At 52.8% G+C, this 19,067-nt stretch overlaps 1 protein-coding gene and 1 long non-coding RNA gene across 3 annotated transcripts; one reads left to right on the top strand and one right to left on the bottom strand.

Moving 5' to 3' along the window:
- Positions 1-1,137: 1,137 nt before the first annotated feature.
- On the top strand, positions 1,138-15,324 carry Prom2 (prominin 2). Of its 2 annotated transcripts, XM_063283056.1 has the most exons (25): positions 1,138-1,545; positions 2,046-2,095; positions 2,403-2,605; positions 2,702-2,822; positions 2,985-3,048; positions 3,294-3,383; positions 3,699-3,901; positions 4,230-4,304; positions 5,144-5,207; positions 5,412-5,571; positions 5,877-6,029; positions 6,888-7,011; positions 7,402-7,493; positions 7,606-7,690; positions 9,500-9,646; positions 10,522-10,593; positions 11,231-11,323; positions 11,461-11,514; positions 11,611-11,694; positions 11,775-11,855; positions 12,026-12,094; positions 12,770-12,859; positions 13,020-13,126; positions 13,440-13,512; positions 13,665-15,314. In XM_063283056.1, the coding sequence occupies exons 1-24, from the start codon at positions 1,302-1,304 to the stop codon at positions 13,501-13,503; spliced, it is 2,589 nt and encodes an 862-aa protein (XP_063139126.1). In that variant the 5' UTR covers positions 1,138-1,301; the 3' UTR covers positions 13,504-13,512; positions 13,665-15,314. The 2 variants fall into 2 exon arrangements, with proteins under 2 accessions (XP_063139126.1, NP_620212.2); NM_138857.2 differs by lacking the exon at positions 11,611-11,694 and having other exon boundaries at positions 1,191-1,545; positions 13,665-15,324.
- LOC134486148 (uncharacterized) lies at positions 9,053-13,677 on the bottom strand. The gene is made up of 2 exons (XR_010064885.1): positions 13,002-13,677; positions 9,053-9,919 (listed from the first exon to the last, which is right to left on the bottom strand). It is a non-coding gene; the product is annotated as an uncharacterized LOC134486148 (long non-coding RNA).
- Positions 15,325-19,067: the final 3,743 nt, after the last annotated feature.

Genomic DNA, 19,067 nt, shown 5'->3' with positions numbered 1-19,067 from the left:
TCTAGGGCCAGCTGGCCCAGAGAGCATAACTGTGCAGAAACTACAGGAAGCCTTGCCTCTCAGCAAGGTGACTTGGTAAAGTTGTCCCCTGACCGCCACACTCACACCGTGGTGCTCCTGCACTCATACAAGAGAGAGACTGAGTAATTTTCAAAATTAGTTAAAAATATTTTTTATTTTATTTATTTATTATATATGAGTACGCTGTAGCTGTCTTCAGACACACCAAAAGAGGGCATCGGATCTCATTACAGATGGTTGTGAACCACCATGTGGTTGCTGGGATTTGAACTCAGGACCTCAGGAAGAAGTCGGTGCTCTTAACCACTGAGCCATCTCTCCAGCCCTAAAAATATTTTTGTATAATATTGTTTTATAGAATATACATAGACATTTATATGGAATATAATATATATACTGCCCATGATTCTACTGGAGAGATCACTGTTGTATGTCCTCATATCACAGACTGCTCTGTGATAACTGTTTGTGCTTATTAATGCATAAGGATCTATCCAGGCCACAGGGACATTTTCTGTTCACTTTGATAACTGCCCAAGGTGTTCTGGAGGATGTCTCTTGGACCAGTTTGTTTCTGGTGCTATGAGTAATGCCTCTAGGAATATCCTCCATCCATCAGGAGTTCTCCACCGCCTGCGTCCTGAGTAGAGACTCATCTCCGGGCATAACTTGTATCGAGTTCTTGCCGTTGGTGACCAGATGGGCATGGTTAGAGCAGAGGGCAACCCTTTGCACTCCCTAAGGACAATGTCTGCTCCAGATTGGCCTAGCAGAGGTCACTCCTGGGGACAAAACAGTGCCCAGAAGAAGCAGGGAGAGAGCCAGGCTGGTTCCTGGTTTGCCGGTCTGGTCTTAGGACTGCTTCATTGGACCAGGGTTTCACTAGGTGGTCGTGTTTAAACAGCCTTCAGGTTGGGCTGCTGGGGTTGTGTGTGGAAAATTCTATTTGAAACTGGACCATTCTAGATAATCCAGAGACTCTGAGGTACCCCTGGACGGGCTTTGGGCTGCCCTTGCCCAGCCTGTTGGGAGGGGAGAGAGGCACCGACTGCACTGAGAAGGTGGCTGGGCCCTGCCCCCTATCCGGCCTCCGCCCCTGCCCTTCCTACGCTCCCGGCGGTCGACCTAGCACTCCGGAGCCCAAACCTGTCGGGCCGGTTTGCAGAGCCACGGGGACTGAGGGAAGAAGGCTACAGAAGGATGCACGGCCTGCCCCGTGCTGGTCCGAACTGTCCGCACTGTCTGCCGTCTGAGCCTGTGCTTCCCACCGGTCCGAACTCATGACGCGCACGCTCGACCTCATGGTGCCTCTGCTGGGCCTAAGCCTGGGACTGGCCCTGAGCCTGCCCCGAGCTGTGGCAGCGGACTGCGGGTCCCTCGGGCGCGTGGAGCACCTGGCATTCGCTCCGGTGCCCGGGACAGAACCGACAGCCCCTCGTGTCCGCGCGCCGTGGCCCCTGGACTCCCTCTATGGCACCGTGAGACGATTCCTCTCCGTGGTTCAGCTTAACCCCTTCCCGGCAGGTGAGAGTCCCCTCCCCGCCCAGCGGACCTCTGCAGGTACTGGGTCCCCAACTAGCCTCTGTGCACATCTTGTCTACAGGCACTTGCAGGGTGAGGTGTGTGGTACTACACAGTCTTTTTCTTCCACGCGTTCTTAGATTCCACAAAGCAGCAACCCAGCCCTCTTGTTTGACCTTGGGCCAGACCCTTTTCCTCCCGAGGTGCATGTATAGGCTTATTGTCCCAGTGCCATGGTGTCAGGGTTCAGGAAGGCCAGAAGAGGCAGGAGGAGGGGAAGGACTTACCAAGACAGTGCTGGGCCTACCAGAGGGTCTGGAAAGGTCTGCTTTAGGCCTTCTACCAGCTGCCTCTTCTGAAGCACGATGAGGCCTGGCAAGGTGTCACAGCCACATGACACTGCCCTCTCTAAGAACCTCCCTTAGCTTGGCAGTGGAGAGAGGCTAGACACAAGGGCAAGTCAGTGGCTGTCCTCAAACCCTCAACTTGCTTCCTTTCCCCAGAGTTGATAAAGACCCTCCTAAATGATCCATCTTCTGTGAAGACAGATGAGGTGAGGAGAGTTACAGGTGCCGCGGAAAGACTGTCAAGGGCCAGCAGAAGGGGCCACGCAAGCCCACCTTGCTGAGTGTTTGCCAGAGTGGGGTCTTAGGCATCCTTTCGCCTCAAGGCGGGGTTCTCAGTGATCCTCAGTCTCTAGGCCAGAACTGTATCTGTACAATGGTAATTAGCAAGGATGCCACCTGCCTTCTGTGTCCCGGGTGGGTTCCCCAGGGAACACATAGAGGCACACAGTCATTTTCTCCACTGGAATAGGGGGAAGGCAGGACAGCCCCTCACGGCCTTGCTGCCTTGCCCAGGTGGTCCGGTATGAGGCGGGCTACGTGGTGTGCGCTGTGATTGCTGGCCTCTACCTCCTATTGGTACCCATCACTGGGCTCTGCTTCTGTTGTTGCCGATGCCGCCGGCGCTGCGGGGGCAGGGTGAAGACGGAGCACAAGGCCATGGCCTGTGAACGTGGCACCCTCATGACCTTCCTGCTGCTGACCACCCTCATGCTTCTGTAAGAGGCTGCCCGGGTCAGGAGGGAGGACTGGATGGCGACCCTATGCTCGCCGGCACACTGCAAGCCCTTTTCTCCTTGCGTCCCTCCCTGCAGGATCGGTATGGTCTGTGCTTTTGCTACTAACCAGTTCACACACAGTCAGACGGGCCCCAGTGTGGAAGCGGTCCCCGAGACCCTGCTCAGCCTAAGAGGCTTGGTCTCTGACGTTCCTAAAGTGAGTACTATCCCGTCCCAGTCTCAAGCCTGAGAATCTGCCAAGCAGAGAGGGTGTCCCTTCCCATGTGCACTTGACTGCCCCCTGATGGAAAGTCCCTGAAACTGTAAGATGGGGCTGTTGAAGGACAGGGAAGGTGGCTTACTCCCTGTGTTGACTTAGAAGCTGCAGGCCGTGGCTGATCAGTTCTCCTTGCCTCAGAAGCAAGTCTCAAAGGATCTGGATGGTGAGAGTTACATTTGGCCAACTCCACGCCCCTCTGCCCTGGCCTCCCTCAGGGAAACCCCTCAGGTCCCTTAGTCTGGACTCCACCAGGGCACCACCTCACAAAGAGGGATCTCCTTGTGCAGTGGCCATATTACTGGAGGATGAGGTCAACCCATCTTGCAGAGATCACAGCTCCTGGGAGGCAGTGGGTGTGTCCTCAGCTCCTGGGGGGACCAACCCCGCCAAATGCCCTGTGTTGTCCAGGTGTCGGTGAGAACCTTGGGAATATAATTCATAACCAACTCAAGAGCACAGTGTACCCAGTGCTAGCCTCAGTGCACGGCCTGGGCCAGGGTGAGTTGGACCAGTGACCCGTATGTGGGTGGGTCCAGCAGGTGTCCTCTAGGAGCCAATTCTCCCATCCCCCACCCCTGTGTTTCATGTACTACCCCAGCTCCACCCAAGTCTTTTTCCTCCCATTATTCGGGAATCCCGTTTGTGGCTCCCTGCCTACCTCCTGGCCTCCTATGCCCAGCGGCTGTTTCCATTATGGCTGTAAACAGTTTATGCCCCTTTAGCCAGGAGGAGGGAGTATGGTGCTGCTTTTTCCTAGGCTGATGAGGACACCAGGAAGTGAGGAGATCCTCAGGCCATGCGTAACTCTCTTAGCCCTGCAGGTCTCCATAGACCACCTTCAAAGCGTGAACGCCACCTCAGTGGAGCTGCGGGAGGGGCAGCAGCACCTGGGACCACCTGTGCAGGCACACCGGGAGCGCCTGCTCGCCCTGCTTCAGGAGAGCTGGTGCCACGAGAACTGCAAGGGGGCCCTGAGCCAGGCCAGTGCTCTGCAACTGGGTGCTGACTTTAGCCAGGTGCAGTCCCTGAACAAAGCCACTGGGACTTGGAAGGACTGGTCTAGCCTGCACCTTTGGAACCCTCTGGCATCCTAGTGACCAGGCAACTTTCCTTCCTTGGGCTATGCCTTCCTTTTCAGAGCACCCAGGGTTAATGACCCTTTACTCTTAGAGTAAGCCAAAGCTCTCCATGTGCCTCACACTGAGCCCCGAGCTTCATGTGTATCCACTTCTCAGGCTTTGCCTGCCTGAGTGCTAGGGACTCTGTGGTGCCCATTTGACACTTGAGGGTACTAAGGGGTCAGAGGCATCTCCCTCCTCATGTCACAGACACTCCTTATTTCAGATGCCCCCTGTGGATGACGTCCTGCATCGGCTGCAGGGTGTCCCAGAAGCCAACTTCTCCAGCATGGTCCAGGAGGTAAGACCTATTTTGATTACCTGGTCTCTTGCTCCACCTACCTGGGAACTAACAAGGAAAAGGCCTCAGTTTCACTCTCTGGAAGAAGAACCCAGTTAAGCTAGGCAGCGGTAGCTTTAATCCCAGCACTTGAGAGGCAGACATAGGCAGATCTATTGAGTTTGAGGTCAGCCTGGTCTACAAAGTAAGTTCCAGGATAGCCAGGGTCATACAGAGAAACCCTGTCTCGAAAGGAATTAAATTGAGTCCACCCTCGCCATGTGGCAGCCTGGACTAGAGGCTCATTGTGTCAGTCTCCACTGCACATGGTCAGATAGGAGAGGCTGATCTACAGCCTAGAAAGAGTTGGGCTCCCATAAGGGACAGGGTCTTTGGGTTACAAGGGAACAGGTGCTTTGGCTGTACCCCAGAAGACAGGCCTGCTCTCTGGGTGGAGACAGCCAAGGCAGGGGTGGTGCCCTGTGAGTCAGAGCCTGTGACCCAGGGCCTGGAGTTGGAGCATCAGTGAGTCAGCTGTGCTGAGAGGCTGGGAAGAAGGAAGCCAGACTAACACAACCGGAAGGTTGGAGCTGGACTAAGGAAGTAAAGCCGGCTGTTAGGACGAGATAGGTGCACAGTGAGAGGATGAGAGCCAGGGCTGTCTAGGAAGTGGCTTCGAGTACAAGCAGATGGAGGAGTTTATAACGTGTCATGTGTGGAAGAATTGACTCAGGCAGGAGAAGCCATGTTTGCAAGGACAAGACCACTTCCTTTGCTGAGAGCACTGAATAGCAGCCCCCTCTTTCTGGGCCTGTGACTTTGAGACCAAGCAAACAACAGTTGTTTGCTTGGCTCTGCAGGAGAACGCCACCTTCAATAACCTCCCTATCCTGGTTCATATGCAGATGGTCAGTGTGGTCAAAGGTGAGGGCCTGCTTAGGGGCCTGGCTGGCTGCCTGGAATGCCACCCCCAACACACGCCTTCCAGGGAGGCTTGCTGAGAGAGGAGCTGGGCAGTGGTTGGGATGGCTGTCTTCCCTGTCTGGTGGGTTCTCTGCGAGTCCCAGAGATTTGGCCCTGACTCCTGGGTGCCCTCTTTATCCTCTGAAACCCTATGGCCTTGGGCAGATCTGAAAAAGGCACTGGCTGAGCAGCCTGAAGGTGTGAGGATGCTGGCCCAAGCGTTCCCAGGTTCAGAGGCAACTTCCCGCTGGAGCCAGGCGCTGGAGGGGCTGGAGCAGCGCAGCCGCCCCTACTTACAGGATGTGCAGCGATATGAGACATACAGGTGAGCAGTGCTTTGAGCCCCCTCCCTCCCTCCCTCCCTCTCTCCCTCCATACATCCATCCATGGTCGCTTCCAGCCTGACAATACCACTGCCTCCTTCTAAGCCGAGAACCCTAACCCCTCTGACTTCCATGTGTCACCAGGCTTCGTATGCCCAAGTCTGAGCCTGGGCACCCTGTAAAAGCTATGAGACCTCAGCAAACGTTCTCATCCCTATTTCTAAAGATCCAGTCTGGTGCCTAGAGGCCAGCCCTCTAGTACCAGATGGCTTCCTTCTCAGTGAGCCCCATCCTCTCTCTGTGGCAGGTGGATTTTGGGATGCGTGCTGTGCTCTGCCATCCTGCTTGTGGTGATCTGTAACCTGCTGGGCCTCAGCCTAGGCATCTGGGGGTTGTTTGCCAGGGAGGACCCCAGCCACTCTGAAACCAAGGGCGAGGCTGGAGCCCGCTTCCTCATGGCGTAAGGAAGGGGTGGGAAGGGGAAAGGCTTGCCAGATTCCTCCTGGTACAGAAACAGGAGTGGGGTCTGGCAAGTCAGGGGAATGAGCCTTGGCGCTGACATGGTCCCCTCACCTTGAGGGACTCTGGGTAAAGCAATGACCTCCCTGGGTCTCAGTGTCCTCCAAGAGGCTTGGGTTGAAGAAGGAAGAACAACATCAACAGTAACTATGGTGCTCCTAACTATGGTGCTCCTATCAAGCCCAGACACAGCTTCAAAATCCTTCTTAACCCAGCCTGTGGGCAGTCCCAAAGCCATCGAAGGAAGCAAAGGCAGAATCTGCTTGTCATCCTTAAACTAGATGAACAGGGCTGCCACATACAATTGGCCAGGCTGTCCATACAATGTATCTGGCAAATGGATCAGTGAAGAGTTGAAATCCACCCCACATTTTGCTCTCTAGGCCTCATGTGCATGGGACGGTGCCAGTGCACAAAAGCACTGTTGGTCAGTGGCACCAGCCAAAGGGACCTTAATGCTCAGCATCTTTAGAGTGTCATCGAGGTAGTTAATAGTGACTATGTAGAAAGGTTGGGCACTGGAGCAGGCCACTTCCATGAACCCTAAGTTCAGATATGGATCTTTGAACAAGCAGGTGTCCTTCCTCTAGGCTACCAAGGCAGCAGAACCCAACAGCAGTGTGGGGATGGATGGGTGAGGATGCCAAGGAGTTGCCAGGAGTACTGGGTTCTCCTTTGCCCAGGAGACATGCCTTGTTGCCGACCCGTGGTTTATGCTGGCCCCAGGATGTGGGTGGGGACAAGGATGGGTCCGGGCAGTCAGCTTTCACATCCCTTTAATCATGTCTCTCACCTCCAGAGGTGTGGCCTTCAGCTTCCTCTTTGCAGCCCCCCTCATCCTCCTTGTCTTCGCCACTTTCCTGGTGGGTGGCAACGTGCAGACGCTGGTGTGCCGGAGCTGGGAGAGTGGAGAGCTGTACGAGGTGGGCCTGCACCTGTTCCAGCTCAGAGGGGGCGGAAGTGAGCTTGGGCCAAGAGACTGAGTCAGGAGGAAGCGGGAGCCAGAAATGCAAGTGGAAGATGGGGACAGGAGGAGGAGGATAAGATGGGTGGAGTCCTGGTGGAGCAAGGACTCCAGGTGGGGGACACCTATACCCCCCTGCCCCAACTCTGAGTCTAGGAAGGACACTGTACTGAATGAAGGTCCTGCTTGTACCACTGCCAGAGATTCAGGGCAAAGTCCCCCTAAGGAGTCAGGGCCTGGAGTCGTGTGAATCAGAGAGCAGGTTGGGTTGGAGTAACAGTGGCACCAAGCATCAGGGCAGCCTTGCCCCTCACCTCTCTGTGGTCCACTTCCTCCTGCCCGCCTGCAGTTTGTGGACACCCCGGGGAACCTGCCCCCATCCATGAACCTGTCCTACCTTCTTGGCCTGAGGAAGAACATCAGCGTCTTCCAGGCCTATCGGTGAGTGGGTGTCCTGGGACTGGGAATAGGGTCTGGAAAGAGAAGAGAGGTGATGCCAACCCCACCTGCCATCCCCGGTGGCTCTTTGTTGATGTGTATCCTTCTTCCCCAGACAGTGTAAGGCAGGGACAGCACTCTGGAAGGTTCTACAGCTCAATGACTCCTATGACCTGGATAAGCACCTGGATATCAAACAGGCAAGGAAATGTTTCAGAAAACTGCACATCCCTTTCTTCTGTTCTTCTGGGACACTGTCTCTGAACTAAAAAAAAAAATCTCTTGTTAAGGTACCCAAGCCAGAGATCTGAGCAACCAACTCAGAACCTGGCTGAGGCTTGAACTCTGGAAGATTCCAGGGGTATGAGTAGATGTGTGAGTGGTGGTCACCATGGGCCTCTCTAAGCTTGTGCTCCAGAGAAAGCTGAATACAGCACAGGTTATGGGAGGAGAGGACTGTAATGGGAGTGGGGGGTGGTTCCTGACGGGGTAGATACCATGTTCTAACTGGGAGTAGCATGGTAGTTTGCCTGAGCCAGTTGAGTGGCACCAGTGGAAAGCTCTCTGGGACCCTTGCTGAACGCTCAGAGCCAGTAGGTGGCAGTGGCAGACTCTATCCCCCAATCTGACCTTGGAATTTCAGGCTCGCTGTCCTCCCAGCACTCACCGGGCTCCTTTGCTGGAGATGGTGCAGGTCCTGGGTGCAGAAGTATGAAGAAATAGAATGGGAGGGTGGAGAACAGAGGCATTTGTCAGTACTGACAAAAGGGCCTCAGAACCTGGGACGAGGGATCATTTTAGAATGTGGTTCTAAAGATATATGAAACATGCCTTCTTTCCTCTCTCCATCCCTAGGTAAAGTGAGGAAACACCCCCCTAACACACACACACACACACACACACACACACACACACACACACTTAGGCTAGCACTCTTGCTGCCCATACAAAGCTCACTTATTATGATTCCCTGCACCCCAATAAACCTCTCGGATTCATCTCTATCCCTCGTTATGGGGTAACACAATCAAATACGACCAGTCCTAACTCCATTCCGTAAGCCATGGCTAGGGATGTCAGCACCTTCTCCCTCCACTGTCTTTAACCAGAGGCAGTTGCCTCTTGGCTGGATGGAGGTTTTGCAACAGGGTCCTGAGTACAATGGACCTCCAACCCTGCTGGCTGGAAGTTACCTCAGCCTTGAGTGATCTCGGCTCTAGAGAAGAAGATTCTAACTTTCAGAAAAGTATAGACCAATGAGGCTTCTGGTTCTGAGGGGACCAGGAAGTCCTTTGAGACTTCATGGTATTTTATCAAATGTGACCTTGAAAAAAACTTCTCAGAAAAGACACCAAAAGGCCAGTTATGCACAAAACAGAAAAACAAAATGTGGCATCCAGGGCACCAAAAATGTCTGCTGCTTCATGCCCCATCCCCATCAACTACAGTTGGGGAGCCTCTCCCTGGAGAAAGATTACCTAGCAAGATAGGGAGAGATGGTGACCAGAGATGGGCTGCCTTGTCTGATATTGAAACTGGATAGATGTCATGACCACAAGATGTCTTGGAAATGCGATGGGTTTATTCACTCTCTCGCTCACTCGCTCACAAATCTACAAACTTGTATCTCACCTCAGATGACAGACTCTCCTGCAGATGAGAGTGTCTCAGAGTAGACTAGTCAAAGTCTCTGATACTACTGAGCTGATGAGCTTGGATTAACAAGTCCAAAAATAAGTGATTTTTAGAGTATTAGGTACTGTGAAGAACTTTCTACAGAGGATGTGATAAAGAAGTTCCAGAAAGCTGTTCTGTATCAGCTGTCCAGAGAAAGTCTGTGCCACAGCCCAGTTACCACATGGTCCCCAGAATCAGGCTGGGATTCTGAGTAGAGGTCTTTTGGGAGCCAGTGAAATTGTACCCAGAGTAGGAGCCCTGGAGACCAGGAAATGCCCCTTAAGCCAAGCAACCAAGCTCAACGATGCACCTCATCCTGTCCTCTCCCCCAGTATACCCATAAGCTTCAGCAGGAGCTTCAAAGCTTCAAAGTAGATCTGAAGGATCTAGACCTGTTGAATCCTGCTGCCCGCCAGAACCTGGAGGCTTTGCAGAGTAGCGGGCTGGAGAAAATCCACTACAGAGACTTCCTTGTACAGGTCAGTGAGGGGGCATCTGGTGCCCCAGCAGCATGTGGCACCCCATGAACGGGTCATTCTGGGTGTGTTGTGTATCTCTCCAGCTTTCTCCACTCTTGGGGCTCCCCACCCCCTCCCTGGTTAAGGACCCACAGGCACTTCCCCAGGTCCCTGCGGCAAGGGCATGTGTCGCTGTTCGTGGTCCTGAACACGCTGCTCTTAGAACGGTGGTGTGATCCCCACACAGATGGGTGTTTCGCCTGCATGTATCTGTACATCACATGTATGCAGTATCTGTGGAAACAAGAGGAAAGCTGATACCATGGAACTAGAGTTTCAGATAGATGTGAGCCACCACGTGGGTGCTGCAAATTCAAGTGGGGACTTCTGGAAGAGCAGCCAGTGCTTTTAAACATCAAGTCATTGCTACAGTTGGACAATGACTTTCTTCCAGTCATCCCAGAGGCCACCTTGTTTTTTGTTTGCTTGTTTGTTTTGTTTTGTTTTTATTCCATTGAAAATTCTGAAATGCTTCACAGCTTCAGTTCAAACTCAAGATGATTCCTCATGATGGGCTTACTGGGGCTGGGGACATGGCTCAGTTGGTAAAGTTCTGGTTTATCATGTGTAGAGCCCTGGCTTCGTCCCCAGTAATGCATAAAGCCTGATGTGGTAACACATGCCCGAATCCCAGAGCTTGGGAGGCAGAAAGAGGAGAATGTGCAAGGCTGAGTTCACTGTATGAGCCCTTCCCTGAGATAATGGAGTGAAGTGGGTGGTGGAAGTGAACGGGCGCGGTTGGTACAGGGCACATTGGACAACTCTAGAAGCTCAGAGGCTGAGGGTGAGTGGGGACATCTGGTTCAGCTTCCTTGGTGTCTCCTGTCTTTCCTCAGATCCAGAAGCCTGTGGTGAAGACTGACATGGGGCAGCTGGCGAAGGAGCTGGAAGGACTGGCCCAGGCCCATGTAAGAAGGGAGCAGAGACCCTTTAGCCAGACAGCCATCAAGAGGAAGATTTGGGCAGGAGGGGCTAGAAATGCTAGGGTTGGGAAGGGGGAGGGACAGAGGCTGAGACCTGAGGGCCCTGCCCATGGGGCTGAGGCTTTTTACCCTGCTGTATGGCTTATGGTTCTGCACCTTCAGTTCCTATCCAGGCCCTGCTGCCAACTTTGTGTGGTCTTGGGCAGGCCATTTCAAATCTCTGTCTCTCCATCTGTAGACTGCCCCAGTCTCAGCTCAGGTGAAGTATCTGGCCTAACCTTACACAGCTGGGCCAGCCTCAGAGTCCACTAGTACAGGTGTCGTGAGGACCCCAAATGGACACGTGCGCTCAGTAATGGAGCCACTCTGTATTTACAGAGCCCCCATGTTCCTGGAGTTCCCTTTAAGATATCTTGACCCTGGGAAAGGCAGAGAGCATTGCCCAGTTTTAGCAGTGGGGCCTACAGCTTACATTTAGTGGCATTCCTGCCTGAGGCAGACCTACAACAGGGGAAACCTGAGCTTGTCAGAGCCCAGCACTTTCCACCTTTAATGAATCCTCTGGAAGGGATGCTCTTCCTATTGGGCTGGGACCCATTCTGATACTTTTGTCTGCCCTTAGAATGAATCTTTACGGAGGCAGCAGCTACAGGAGGAGGCCAGAGAACTTCGAAGCCTCTACCAGGAGAAGGTTGTCCCCCAGGAGAACCTTGTGGTAAGTTCAGAGGGATTCTGAGGCCCAAGGAAGAGGAGGGATGGAGAGAGGGCAGTGTGTGTGGGAGGAGATAGCCACATTCTCCATTTCTTGCCTCTGAATCCTCGCCTCTAACAGCCCCGATTCTTCCTCCACAGGCCAAGCTCAACCCCAGCATCAGGGTCTTGGAGTCCTCAGCCCCAAAACTGCAGGTGGCTAATGGGAGTGGGGGTGGGGGGGTCAGAACAGGTGGGCCATAGAGGAAAACAAGATGCTATCAAGATCTCTTCTCTGCCCTGTCCCATTAGAAGGCGAACCCCCCCCCCCATCAGATCATTAAGGATCCATTCCTTTGGCCTCTGGGTCTTAGAGCCTGCCTCTCCTCCCTTAAGGTGTTGTGTGGTGTGGTATAATGCAGGGTGGGTGGTGAGTGGAGAGATGGATGGCTGATGTGGGCTCTCGTCTCCTGCAGGTGAATACCTCAGACCTTCTTGACATAGTCGCCCGTCTTAAAGGAGAGCTGCCTGCTCAGCTCAACCACATCCTGAGGAATGTGAGTTGAAGGCAGGGTGTGGCCTCTAAGCCAAACATGAAGTGTCTACCCCTGGCTTCTTCAGCTCACCTTGGCTCCCATGAGAGCCAGGCTTGTTCTGATGATCCCATTTATGGACGGGTGTGGAGAGGCAGGACCTTTGCCAAGCCAGGGCTTCTGATTTCCTGCAGGCCACTGAGTGTTTCCTGACCAGGGAAATGGGCTACTTCTCTCAGTATGTGACCTGGGTGAGGGAAGAGGTAAGTGAAGGTACAGAACTCCACCTGGGCCTTAAAGCACACCCAGCCCAGTGGAGCCCTTCTGGTATACCCTAGGCCTTGGCGATTGGACCCAAACTCCCAAACCTGCCATCTGCATTCCTACTCACAAGTAAATGCTGTCTACTCCACTGCTACCCCCAGCCATTTTGTGAGACCCAAGTCTGGACTGGGTCAGACATAGCTTTCTAGAATAGTCCATCTACACCTTGCTCCCATGCCTCTCCATGGACAGGTCCCTTACCCTGCTTCATTAAGGCCATCCATCAAAGCCCACCACCTTCTGCACACCCTGTGGGCCACAGCTTCTTGGAAAGTCTTCACAGGGGGTTGGCTTACCTTGAGTATCCGTGTATGTATGTGCACATGCTTGTGAAGTCAAGCATGTGTGTGCCTACTAGTGAGGATGGCTTAAAGCCATGGTGGGGGAGCCTAGTGAGACTTACATATAGGCTGGCGAGTAGATGTAAAGGGAGAGAGAGCTGAACAGGAAGTTCAGTGTCCCAACCTTCCCGTGGCCCCATGGCCATTATGTCTGTGTGTGCACCCGCCACTCTATGTGTAAGTGTAGGTGTTCCTTCGCCTCAGGTGTGTATGGGGTACACATCTGAAGGTCCAGGTCTCTTCACGTCTACCTGCCTCATGTTGGCTTAACAGGTGACTCAGCACATCGCCACCTGCCAGCCCTTCTCTAAAGCCCTGGACGATGGTCATATGATCCTGTGTGACATGATGGCCAACCCCTGGGTGAGTGTCCCCAGCTCACCATAGATTTGGAGGAAATGGGAGGGGGCAAGGGGAGGGCATGAGCCCAGGCATGTGGAGTCAGTGCAGGGCTTCTGGGCACAGGGCTTGTGGGAAGGCACCAACCCCGGCTCAGTGAACTGACCTCATGGCTCCTGTCCAGAATGCCTTCTGGTTCTGCCTGGGCTGGTGCACCTTCTTCCTCATCCCCAGCATCATCTTCGCGGTCAAGACCTCCAAGTACTTCCGTCCCATCCGGAAACGGCTCAGGTGAGAGAGGGGCCGCCTGAATCACAGTGGGCATCAGGTGTCCAGGAATTCTTTACAGCCATTGGGCTACACCCTGTCTGAAACCTCCCAGGCAGAGAGAGCTTCGAGCCCAGCTCTAAGGAGTGTTGGGGACTGAAAGTTCCCACATAAACCTGACACATGTCTTTCTTGCTGTGACACAGACACTTGGGGAATAGCTTGGGACTTCTCACCCTCTGGAGAATTCCTGAGGCAGGCCTATCGGCGCTCTGGTTGTCTGTGTCGGGGTTGGGGGTCTGTGCTAGGGACTCACTTTAGTTCTGTGATATCACAGCTCCACCAGCTCCGAAGAGACACAGCTCTTCCATATCCCCAGGGTCACCTCCCTGAAGCTATAGAACCCACCGGTGAGTTCCACCCCTCCATAATCCCTCAGTGCCTGCGCCAAGGAGCTGAGATTTGGGCTCTTCAACATACAGGAGGGCAGGAAGGCTTGGGGTCTCAGTCTGGGTGTGGATGGGACCCATCCCCCCACCGTTTCCTTTTTAATTTATAACAGGGCAAGGTGATACCTGGGGGTTTCCTGTCCTTCTTCCTTGTCTCAGCCTGGACCAGACGACATCTGTAACCTCTGTTCCAGAGCCCAGGCTGGCCTCTAGTGCTGGGTTGTCTCCAGTTCCACATTTGTACTCTTTCTGCTCGTGACTCAAAGCACTCTCAGTCTTTACTGAACTACAGAGCTAACGGGTTCTTGTGGGTGTCTAGCCTTGCCCTCCTCTCTGTGGTATCTCACACAAGAGAGGCCTCTTCACCACCCATGGCAGTTCTTTCTCTGCCTTTAGACGGGACCCAGCCTTCTCCATGCACCCTGTTTCTTTCTCCGTCTCCTACCTAAGCTCCTTTCCCCTTGTCTAAGTTCAGTCCCCTCAACCTGCCCCAACATCCTTCTTGTTCCCTCCCCAGCCCATTGCTTGCTCTCTCCATGGAGGTCCTGCCTCCCCGCTTGTCCCCTTTACCTTGTCCTTACTGCTACCTTGCTGGCTCCCAGGCCTCTAGTACGGAACAAATATTATGGTTGAGGTCATGACCGCTGAGCCTTCTGCAGCTCTCTTCTGGATCTCCTCCTGTTCCCAGTGGGGCGAGACAGCCTGTCTGAGGGCTGAGCTGTCCTGTCTGCATCCTGGGTTAGAAACGCCAGTGTTGGCCCTGTCTTCTCCTTGAGCACTGGCTCCTGAGAGAGAGCCAGGGATGTGGGCCATGCTGGGGATCTCCCTTTGCCTCACAGACAGTAGTTTGGGTAGTCCCACTGTGTTCCCCAGGATGTATCTGATGGTAAGAACAGGGTTTCTGCCCTCCCCCTGCCGTCCTGCCCATCACTTATCTCTATAATGTCCCTATTGCTGAGCACTGAGTCCAGAAAGGACACAGAAAGGAGAGACAGTATGGACCAATCCCTGCTCCAGTAGCAGGTTCTCACTTCCCTCTGCTTTGCTTCTGGGTCCCCAAGGCTGTGTCTCTAGGGCAAAGGTTCAGTATACAGTTGGTCTGTAACGAGCATTTGTGGGAAGCGTTCCAAGGCCTCTCTAACTGCAGACATCCTGGGACTGCTATAGCAATTCAGTGGGAGGAGCAGAGCCTGCCTCAGCCGTGTGATTCACAGGCTGGTTCTGATGCTGCTAGCTGGGGCTCCTCAAACATGTTCCTAGGTCCCCCAAGCCTCAATTTATTTTATTATAAAACGGAGAGGCTCCTCGGAGCCTGCGTGTAGGATTGTGAAAGTCAGACATGATGGTGGGTGGAAACCCAGGACAGACCTGGTGCTGAGCTTCTGCAGTCCCGAAGTTGGGAGCCAGGCTGAGGGCAGAGCCAGGGTCTGGCCTGAAGGGGGTGAGCGCCCTTTCTGGTGGTAATCCTCTCTCTCTCTCTCTCTGGGCATGTTGATTCGGAATTACATTATGAATGCGCCAGTACCAGTTTTGTGCTAGGACTAAGGATGATGGTACCCAATGTACAAACATACAGAGACTCCAGCCAGCCTATTGTCAAATAGGAATCCTGGGATATGCTTTCCCCCCCAGAGGTTGGAAGGTTTTGTTTTGTTGTTTGTTTTCAGTTGTTATTTGTTTGTTAACCTGGGGGTGAGGAAGTGACACCCTGTAATTTTAACTGATTGGATTTAAACAAATGAAATAAAAGCAATTAAAAACCATTTCCGGTTCTCTGTCAGAGTCGCTCCTCTGGTCTGCTATATACCTGAGCGCATTTAAGCAAAGCTACCTTAAGCTGGGTTCTCTCTTGTCGATGGGTGTCCCTGGTGATCTGCTCCTAGTGGCTGCTGTATCCCTTGATTTTGTTAGCTTCGTCTTGCCTCTCCTATGTGGGGGGCACTTGAATGTTGGCACTTCTGCATCTGAGAATCTGGCAGAGTAGTTGGAGGCCTTGGACAGCATCATATTCCCTGGGCTGTTGTGTGCATCTAACAGTGGTGGAGAACCTAGTAAACAGGGTCACCTTAATCCTTTAGCAGGGACCAAACAGCTCAAAGTTCCCTGGAAAGTAGGTCTGTGCCAACACTTCATATTCCTAGGGCGAAGCCCACCCCGAAGCATGGAAAAACCGCACCTCGCTTTTTTGGGCTTGGCTTTGAACCAGGGGTTATTTAAAGCTCTATTCAGCATTTTCTGGGATAAGAAGACAGTCTAGGACGGAGGTAACCCACCATTCCCACCATGACTGTTTTTGATTATTTGGTTTTTTGAGGTGCTGGGATTCCAACCCAGTACTTAATTCATATTAAGCAAGCATTCTATCAAATGAGCTACATCTCCCACCGATTTGCTCTCTGTAGCTTAAGTATATGTATACGTATATGTATATGTATACGTATGTATATGTATACGCATGTATACGTATACATATATGTAAATATAATTTCAAATGCTCAAAAGGCACATACATCACACATTCTTGGTGTCTATTCCTCAAGTTTAGCACCCAGAAACCTTGTCACAGCCATGGGACACTGGTTTGGAGAAGGGGTCATTCGGAGGTACCCAGGGATGGAATGATGCTGGCAGTTGACAGAAAAACAGATACAGCTATAGAGGTAAACATGGCCTCTTCTTGAGTTTCTCTGAATGGTACTTGTCTCGAGCTGCTTCACAGAGAAGCTGAAGCCCCTCACACTGGTGGTTGTCTGCCACCACCACACTCTCAGAGGAGGTCAAGTTATCATCTGGTTGAGCCTGATGAAGCTCCAGGAAGTTACCTGGTTGCTTCAAGGTCATCTAAGTTAGTTTCAGGTCCCCTGTTCCTGACCCTGGACATGTTCTCCTGAATTCTCTACAGGTCTCCATCTCCTATGAGCACATAGGGAAGTCGATGTCCTTTGATGTCTCTGTAGCAGGAGGGATGGCAGATTCGGGGCCCTAGGAGTTCTGCCAGATGCTCCACCTGGTCACTCAGCACAAGGCCCCGTGGCAGATTCTGCCACAGGAGTGCTGTGTGGGGCAGAGCATCTGAGGTTCTAGGTGAACAGGTCTGGGCAGCTCGGGGTACAAAGCAAGGGATGTGTGGCTGGGGGTGCAGCAGAGTGAGAAAACATTTATTCACTGAGCTAAGACTGCAAACCAGGAAGTGTGCTGGGCACTACGGATTAGCCAAGAAGCCAAGAAAGAGGCAGCCATTTAGCTACTTGGTTTAGAAAAGGAAGGCACAGGGATCAGGTGTGAGCAAGACATACCCAGAGGAATTCCCAGGGTCCAGCCTGAAGTCAGTGTGGACAATGGACAGTGTCCCTCTATTGTCCAAGAGCCAAAACCATCTCCTTACCTCTTCAGCACATGTGCTGAGCTGGGATGCTGTCAGCCAGCCTGATAAAAACAAAACCTTTTCTCCTTATAACTGTCCTTCCCTGAGTATCTCAGCTATGCCATGTGGAGTGCTTCACGTGCTTCAATCATATAGCAGCACTAAAGTTGTAGAACTGGGTGAGGAGAGTTGGAGTGAGACCTATCCTGACTGCTGCCCACAGGTGATGTGGGATTCGGGGATGAGGCAGCCACTCCCTCATCTGCATTGAGGGTACCAAGGAGCCAGGGCTAATGGAGACTTGAGGGAAGGAGGGAGGCTAGGCCTCAGGGTGAAGTAGTGAGGGGCCTTCCCTTTATTAAAGCCAGAAGCAAGAGGCATCAAAAAAAAATTAAGAGCAGGAGAGTCAGCAAGATGTCTCAGTGGATACGGGGACTTACTGCCAAACCTGGGGACATGAGCTTGAGTTCTAGGACCAAGTGGTTGGAGAACCAACTCCCACAAATCATGCTTTGAACACTGCATGTCCACCGTGACCCATGTCCACTTCCTGCCTTCTTTAAAAAAATAAAAAAGAGCAAGTGGGGTCCATGGACTCCTCCAGTCTGAAAAATGCAGGGCCCAGATGCTTCCTTCTCCCTCTTTAGGGGTCACTGTTATAAATGGCAGTGCCCAGGGAGGGCGGCTGGTTCCAATGAAGGCTCCTGTGAGAGTTGGGATGTGACCACATTGGTTGGCCCTGCTCCAGGCCTGGCGAAGGCACAGGATTCGGACAAGAGCAGGTGCATCTACCCCTGGGTGTTGGAAGCTCCTTGATAGCCATGGTCCTCCAAGCACAAAACAACCACCTGGAAAGATGGACCTACCAACTGCTCAAAAACGTCCATCAGACCAGCCTGTAGGCAAGTGTGTAGGGCATTTTATTGGTTAATTATTGATGGGGGGGACACTGGGGGCAGTGCCAACCCTGGGCAGGTGGGTGTTGGTTGCATCAGGAAAGCAGGCTTTGCTAGTCAGTGAGCAGTGTTTTTCCACGGTCTCTGCTTCAGTTCCTGCCCTTCCTTCCTTCCATGCCTAAGTGTATGCACAAATAAACCCTTTCCTCACACAAGCTGCTTGTGGATTATAAACCAAGAGAAAGCAAACTAGGACACGGGCTCTGAAGACCCTTGGAGCTGCCCACCACAGAAAAGGGAGAGCCAGTCACTCCACCAAACCCAGAGAGGAGCTTAGCTAAGCCTGACCACCCGCCCTCCCTAGGAGCGGGCCTCCTGCCTTCAGAAGCTCAGTTTGAGCCTAGTGGCCCCCACTTTGGGGTAGGTGTGCCAAATATGAGTGAGCCAAAAGAGAGCTCCGACTGTGCTGTGTGGCCTGAAGTGACCAAGAGCTGCTCTGTCCCCCTCCCAAGAAGTGTCCTGGTTTCCATGTGGCTGGTGGCAAAAGAGATTTCAAGGGCCCGAGAAAGCCACTCCAGGTGTTTGCCATTCTGGGTTGTGTCCACTTCTGAGATTTGCAGCTCCCAGAAGAAGGCTTTTTAGGGCAACAGACATTTTTGGAGCTCTCATGAGATGAGACCTGACTACACACAGTGGTGGTCCTCTCACAAGTAAGGACTGTGAGGAATGAGCCCTGAGAAATGTCCCTACCCACTCTCCAAGGCCCAGACACAGAACGGGCAAGAGGTAAAACATGAAACTTGAGGCTCATCAGAGCTAAGTCTGAGAGACTAGGGGAGAAACTAAACTTGAGTCTGGTATGGAGAGGTCTTGAGCAGGGACCGGGGAGGGGTCAGATGACTCCCAAGGTCTTTGGTTATGTTTTTGTGAGTTTCTTTCTTAGATTAGAGGAGAGGACTCCAGTTGGTTGTGCTGGTCCACAGCTGAGTCTTTGCGTGTTATAATACAAAGAAGAGAACAGCCTCCTGAAACTTGGAGTTGTCCCTCCCTCTTCCTCTTGCGATCTGCACCCCACCCCATCCCACCCCCGGCCCACCCGAGGAAGCCACAGCCAAGACCCATCAGCCTAACAGTTGTCAAACCATACTGGACCTCCTTCAGCATTCTAGACCTTTTGGGGTTCAACAAGCCCCCAATCTTCTCAGATTCCAAGAGTTTAGGGGAAGTCAGCCTGTGCCCATGTGGCATAGCAAGGC

The sequence above is a fragment of the Rattus norvegicus genome, chromosome 3 (assembly GCF_036323735.1).
Source record: "Rattus norvegicus strain BN/NHsdMcwi chromosome 3, GRCr8, whole genome shotgun sequence".
Classification (NCBI taxonomy): domain Eukaryota; kingdom Metazoa; phylum Chordata; class Mammalia; order Rodentia; family Muridae; genus Rattus; species Rattus norvegicus.
The sequence above is the reverse complement of the archived record's forward strand: the minus strand, read 5'-3'. Positions and strand labels throughout refer to the sequence as shown.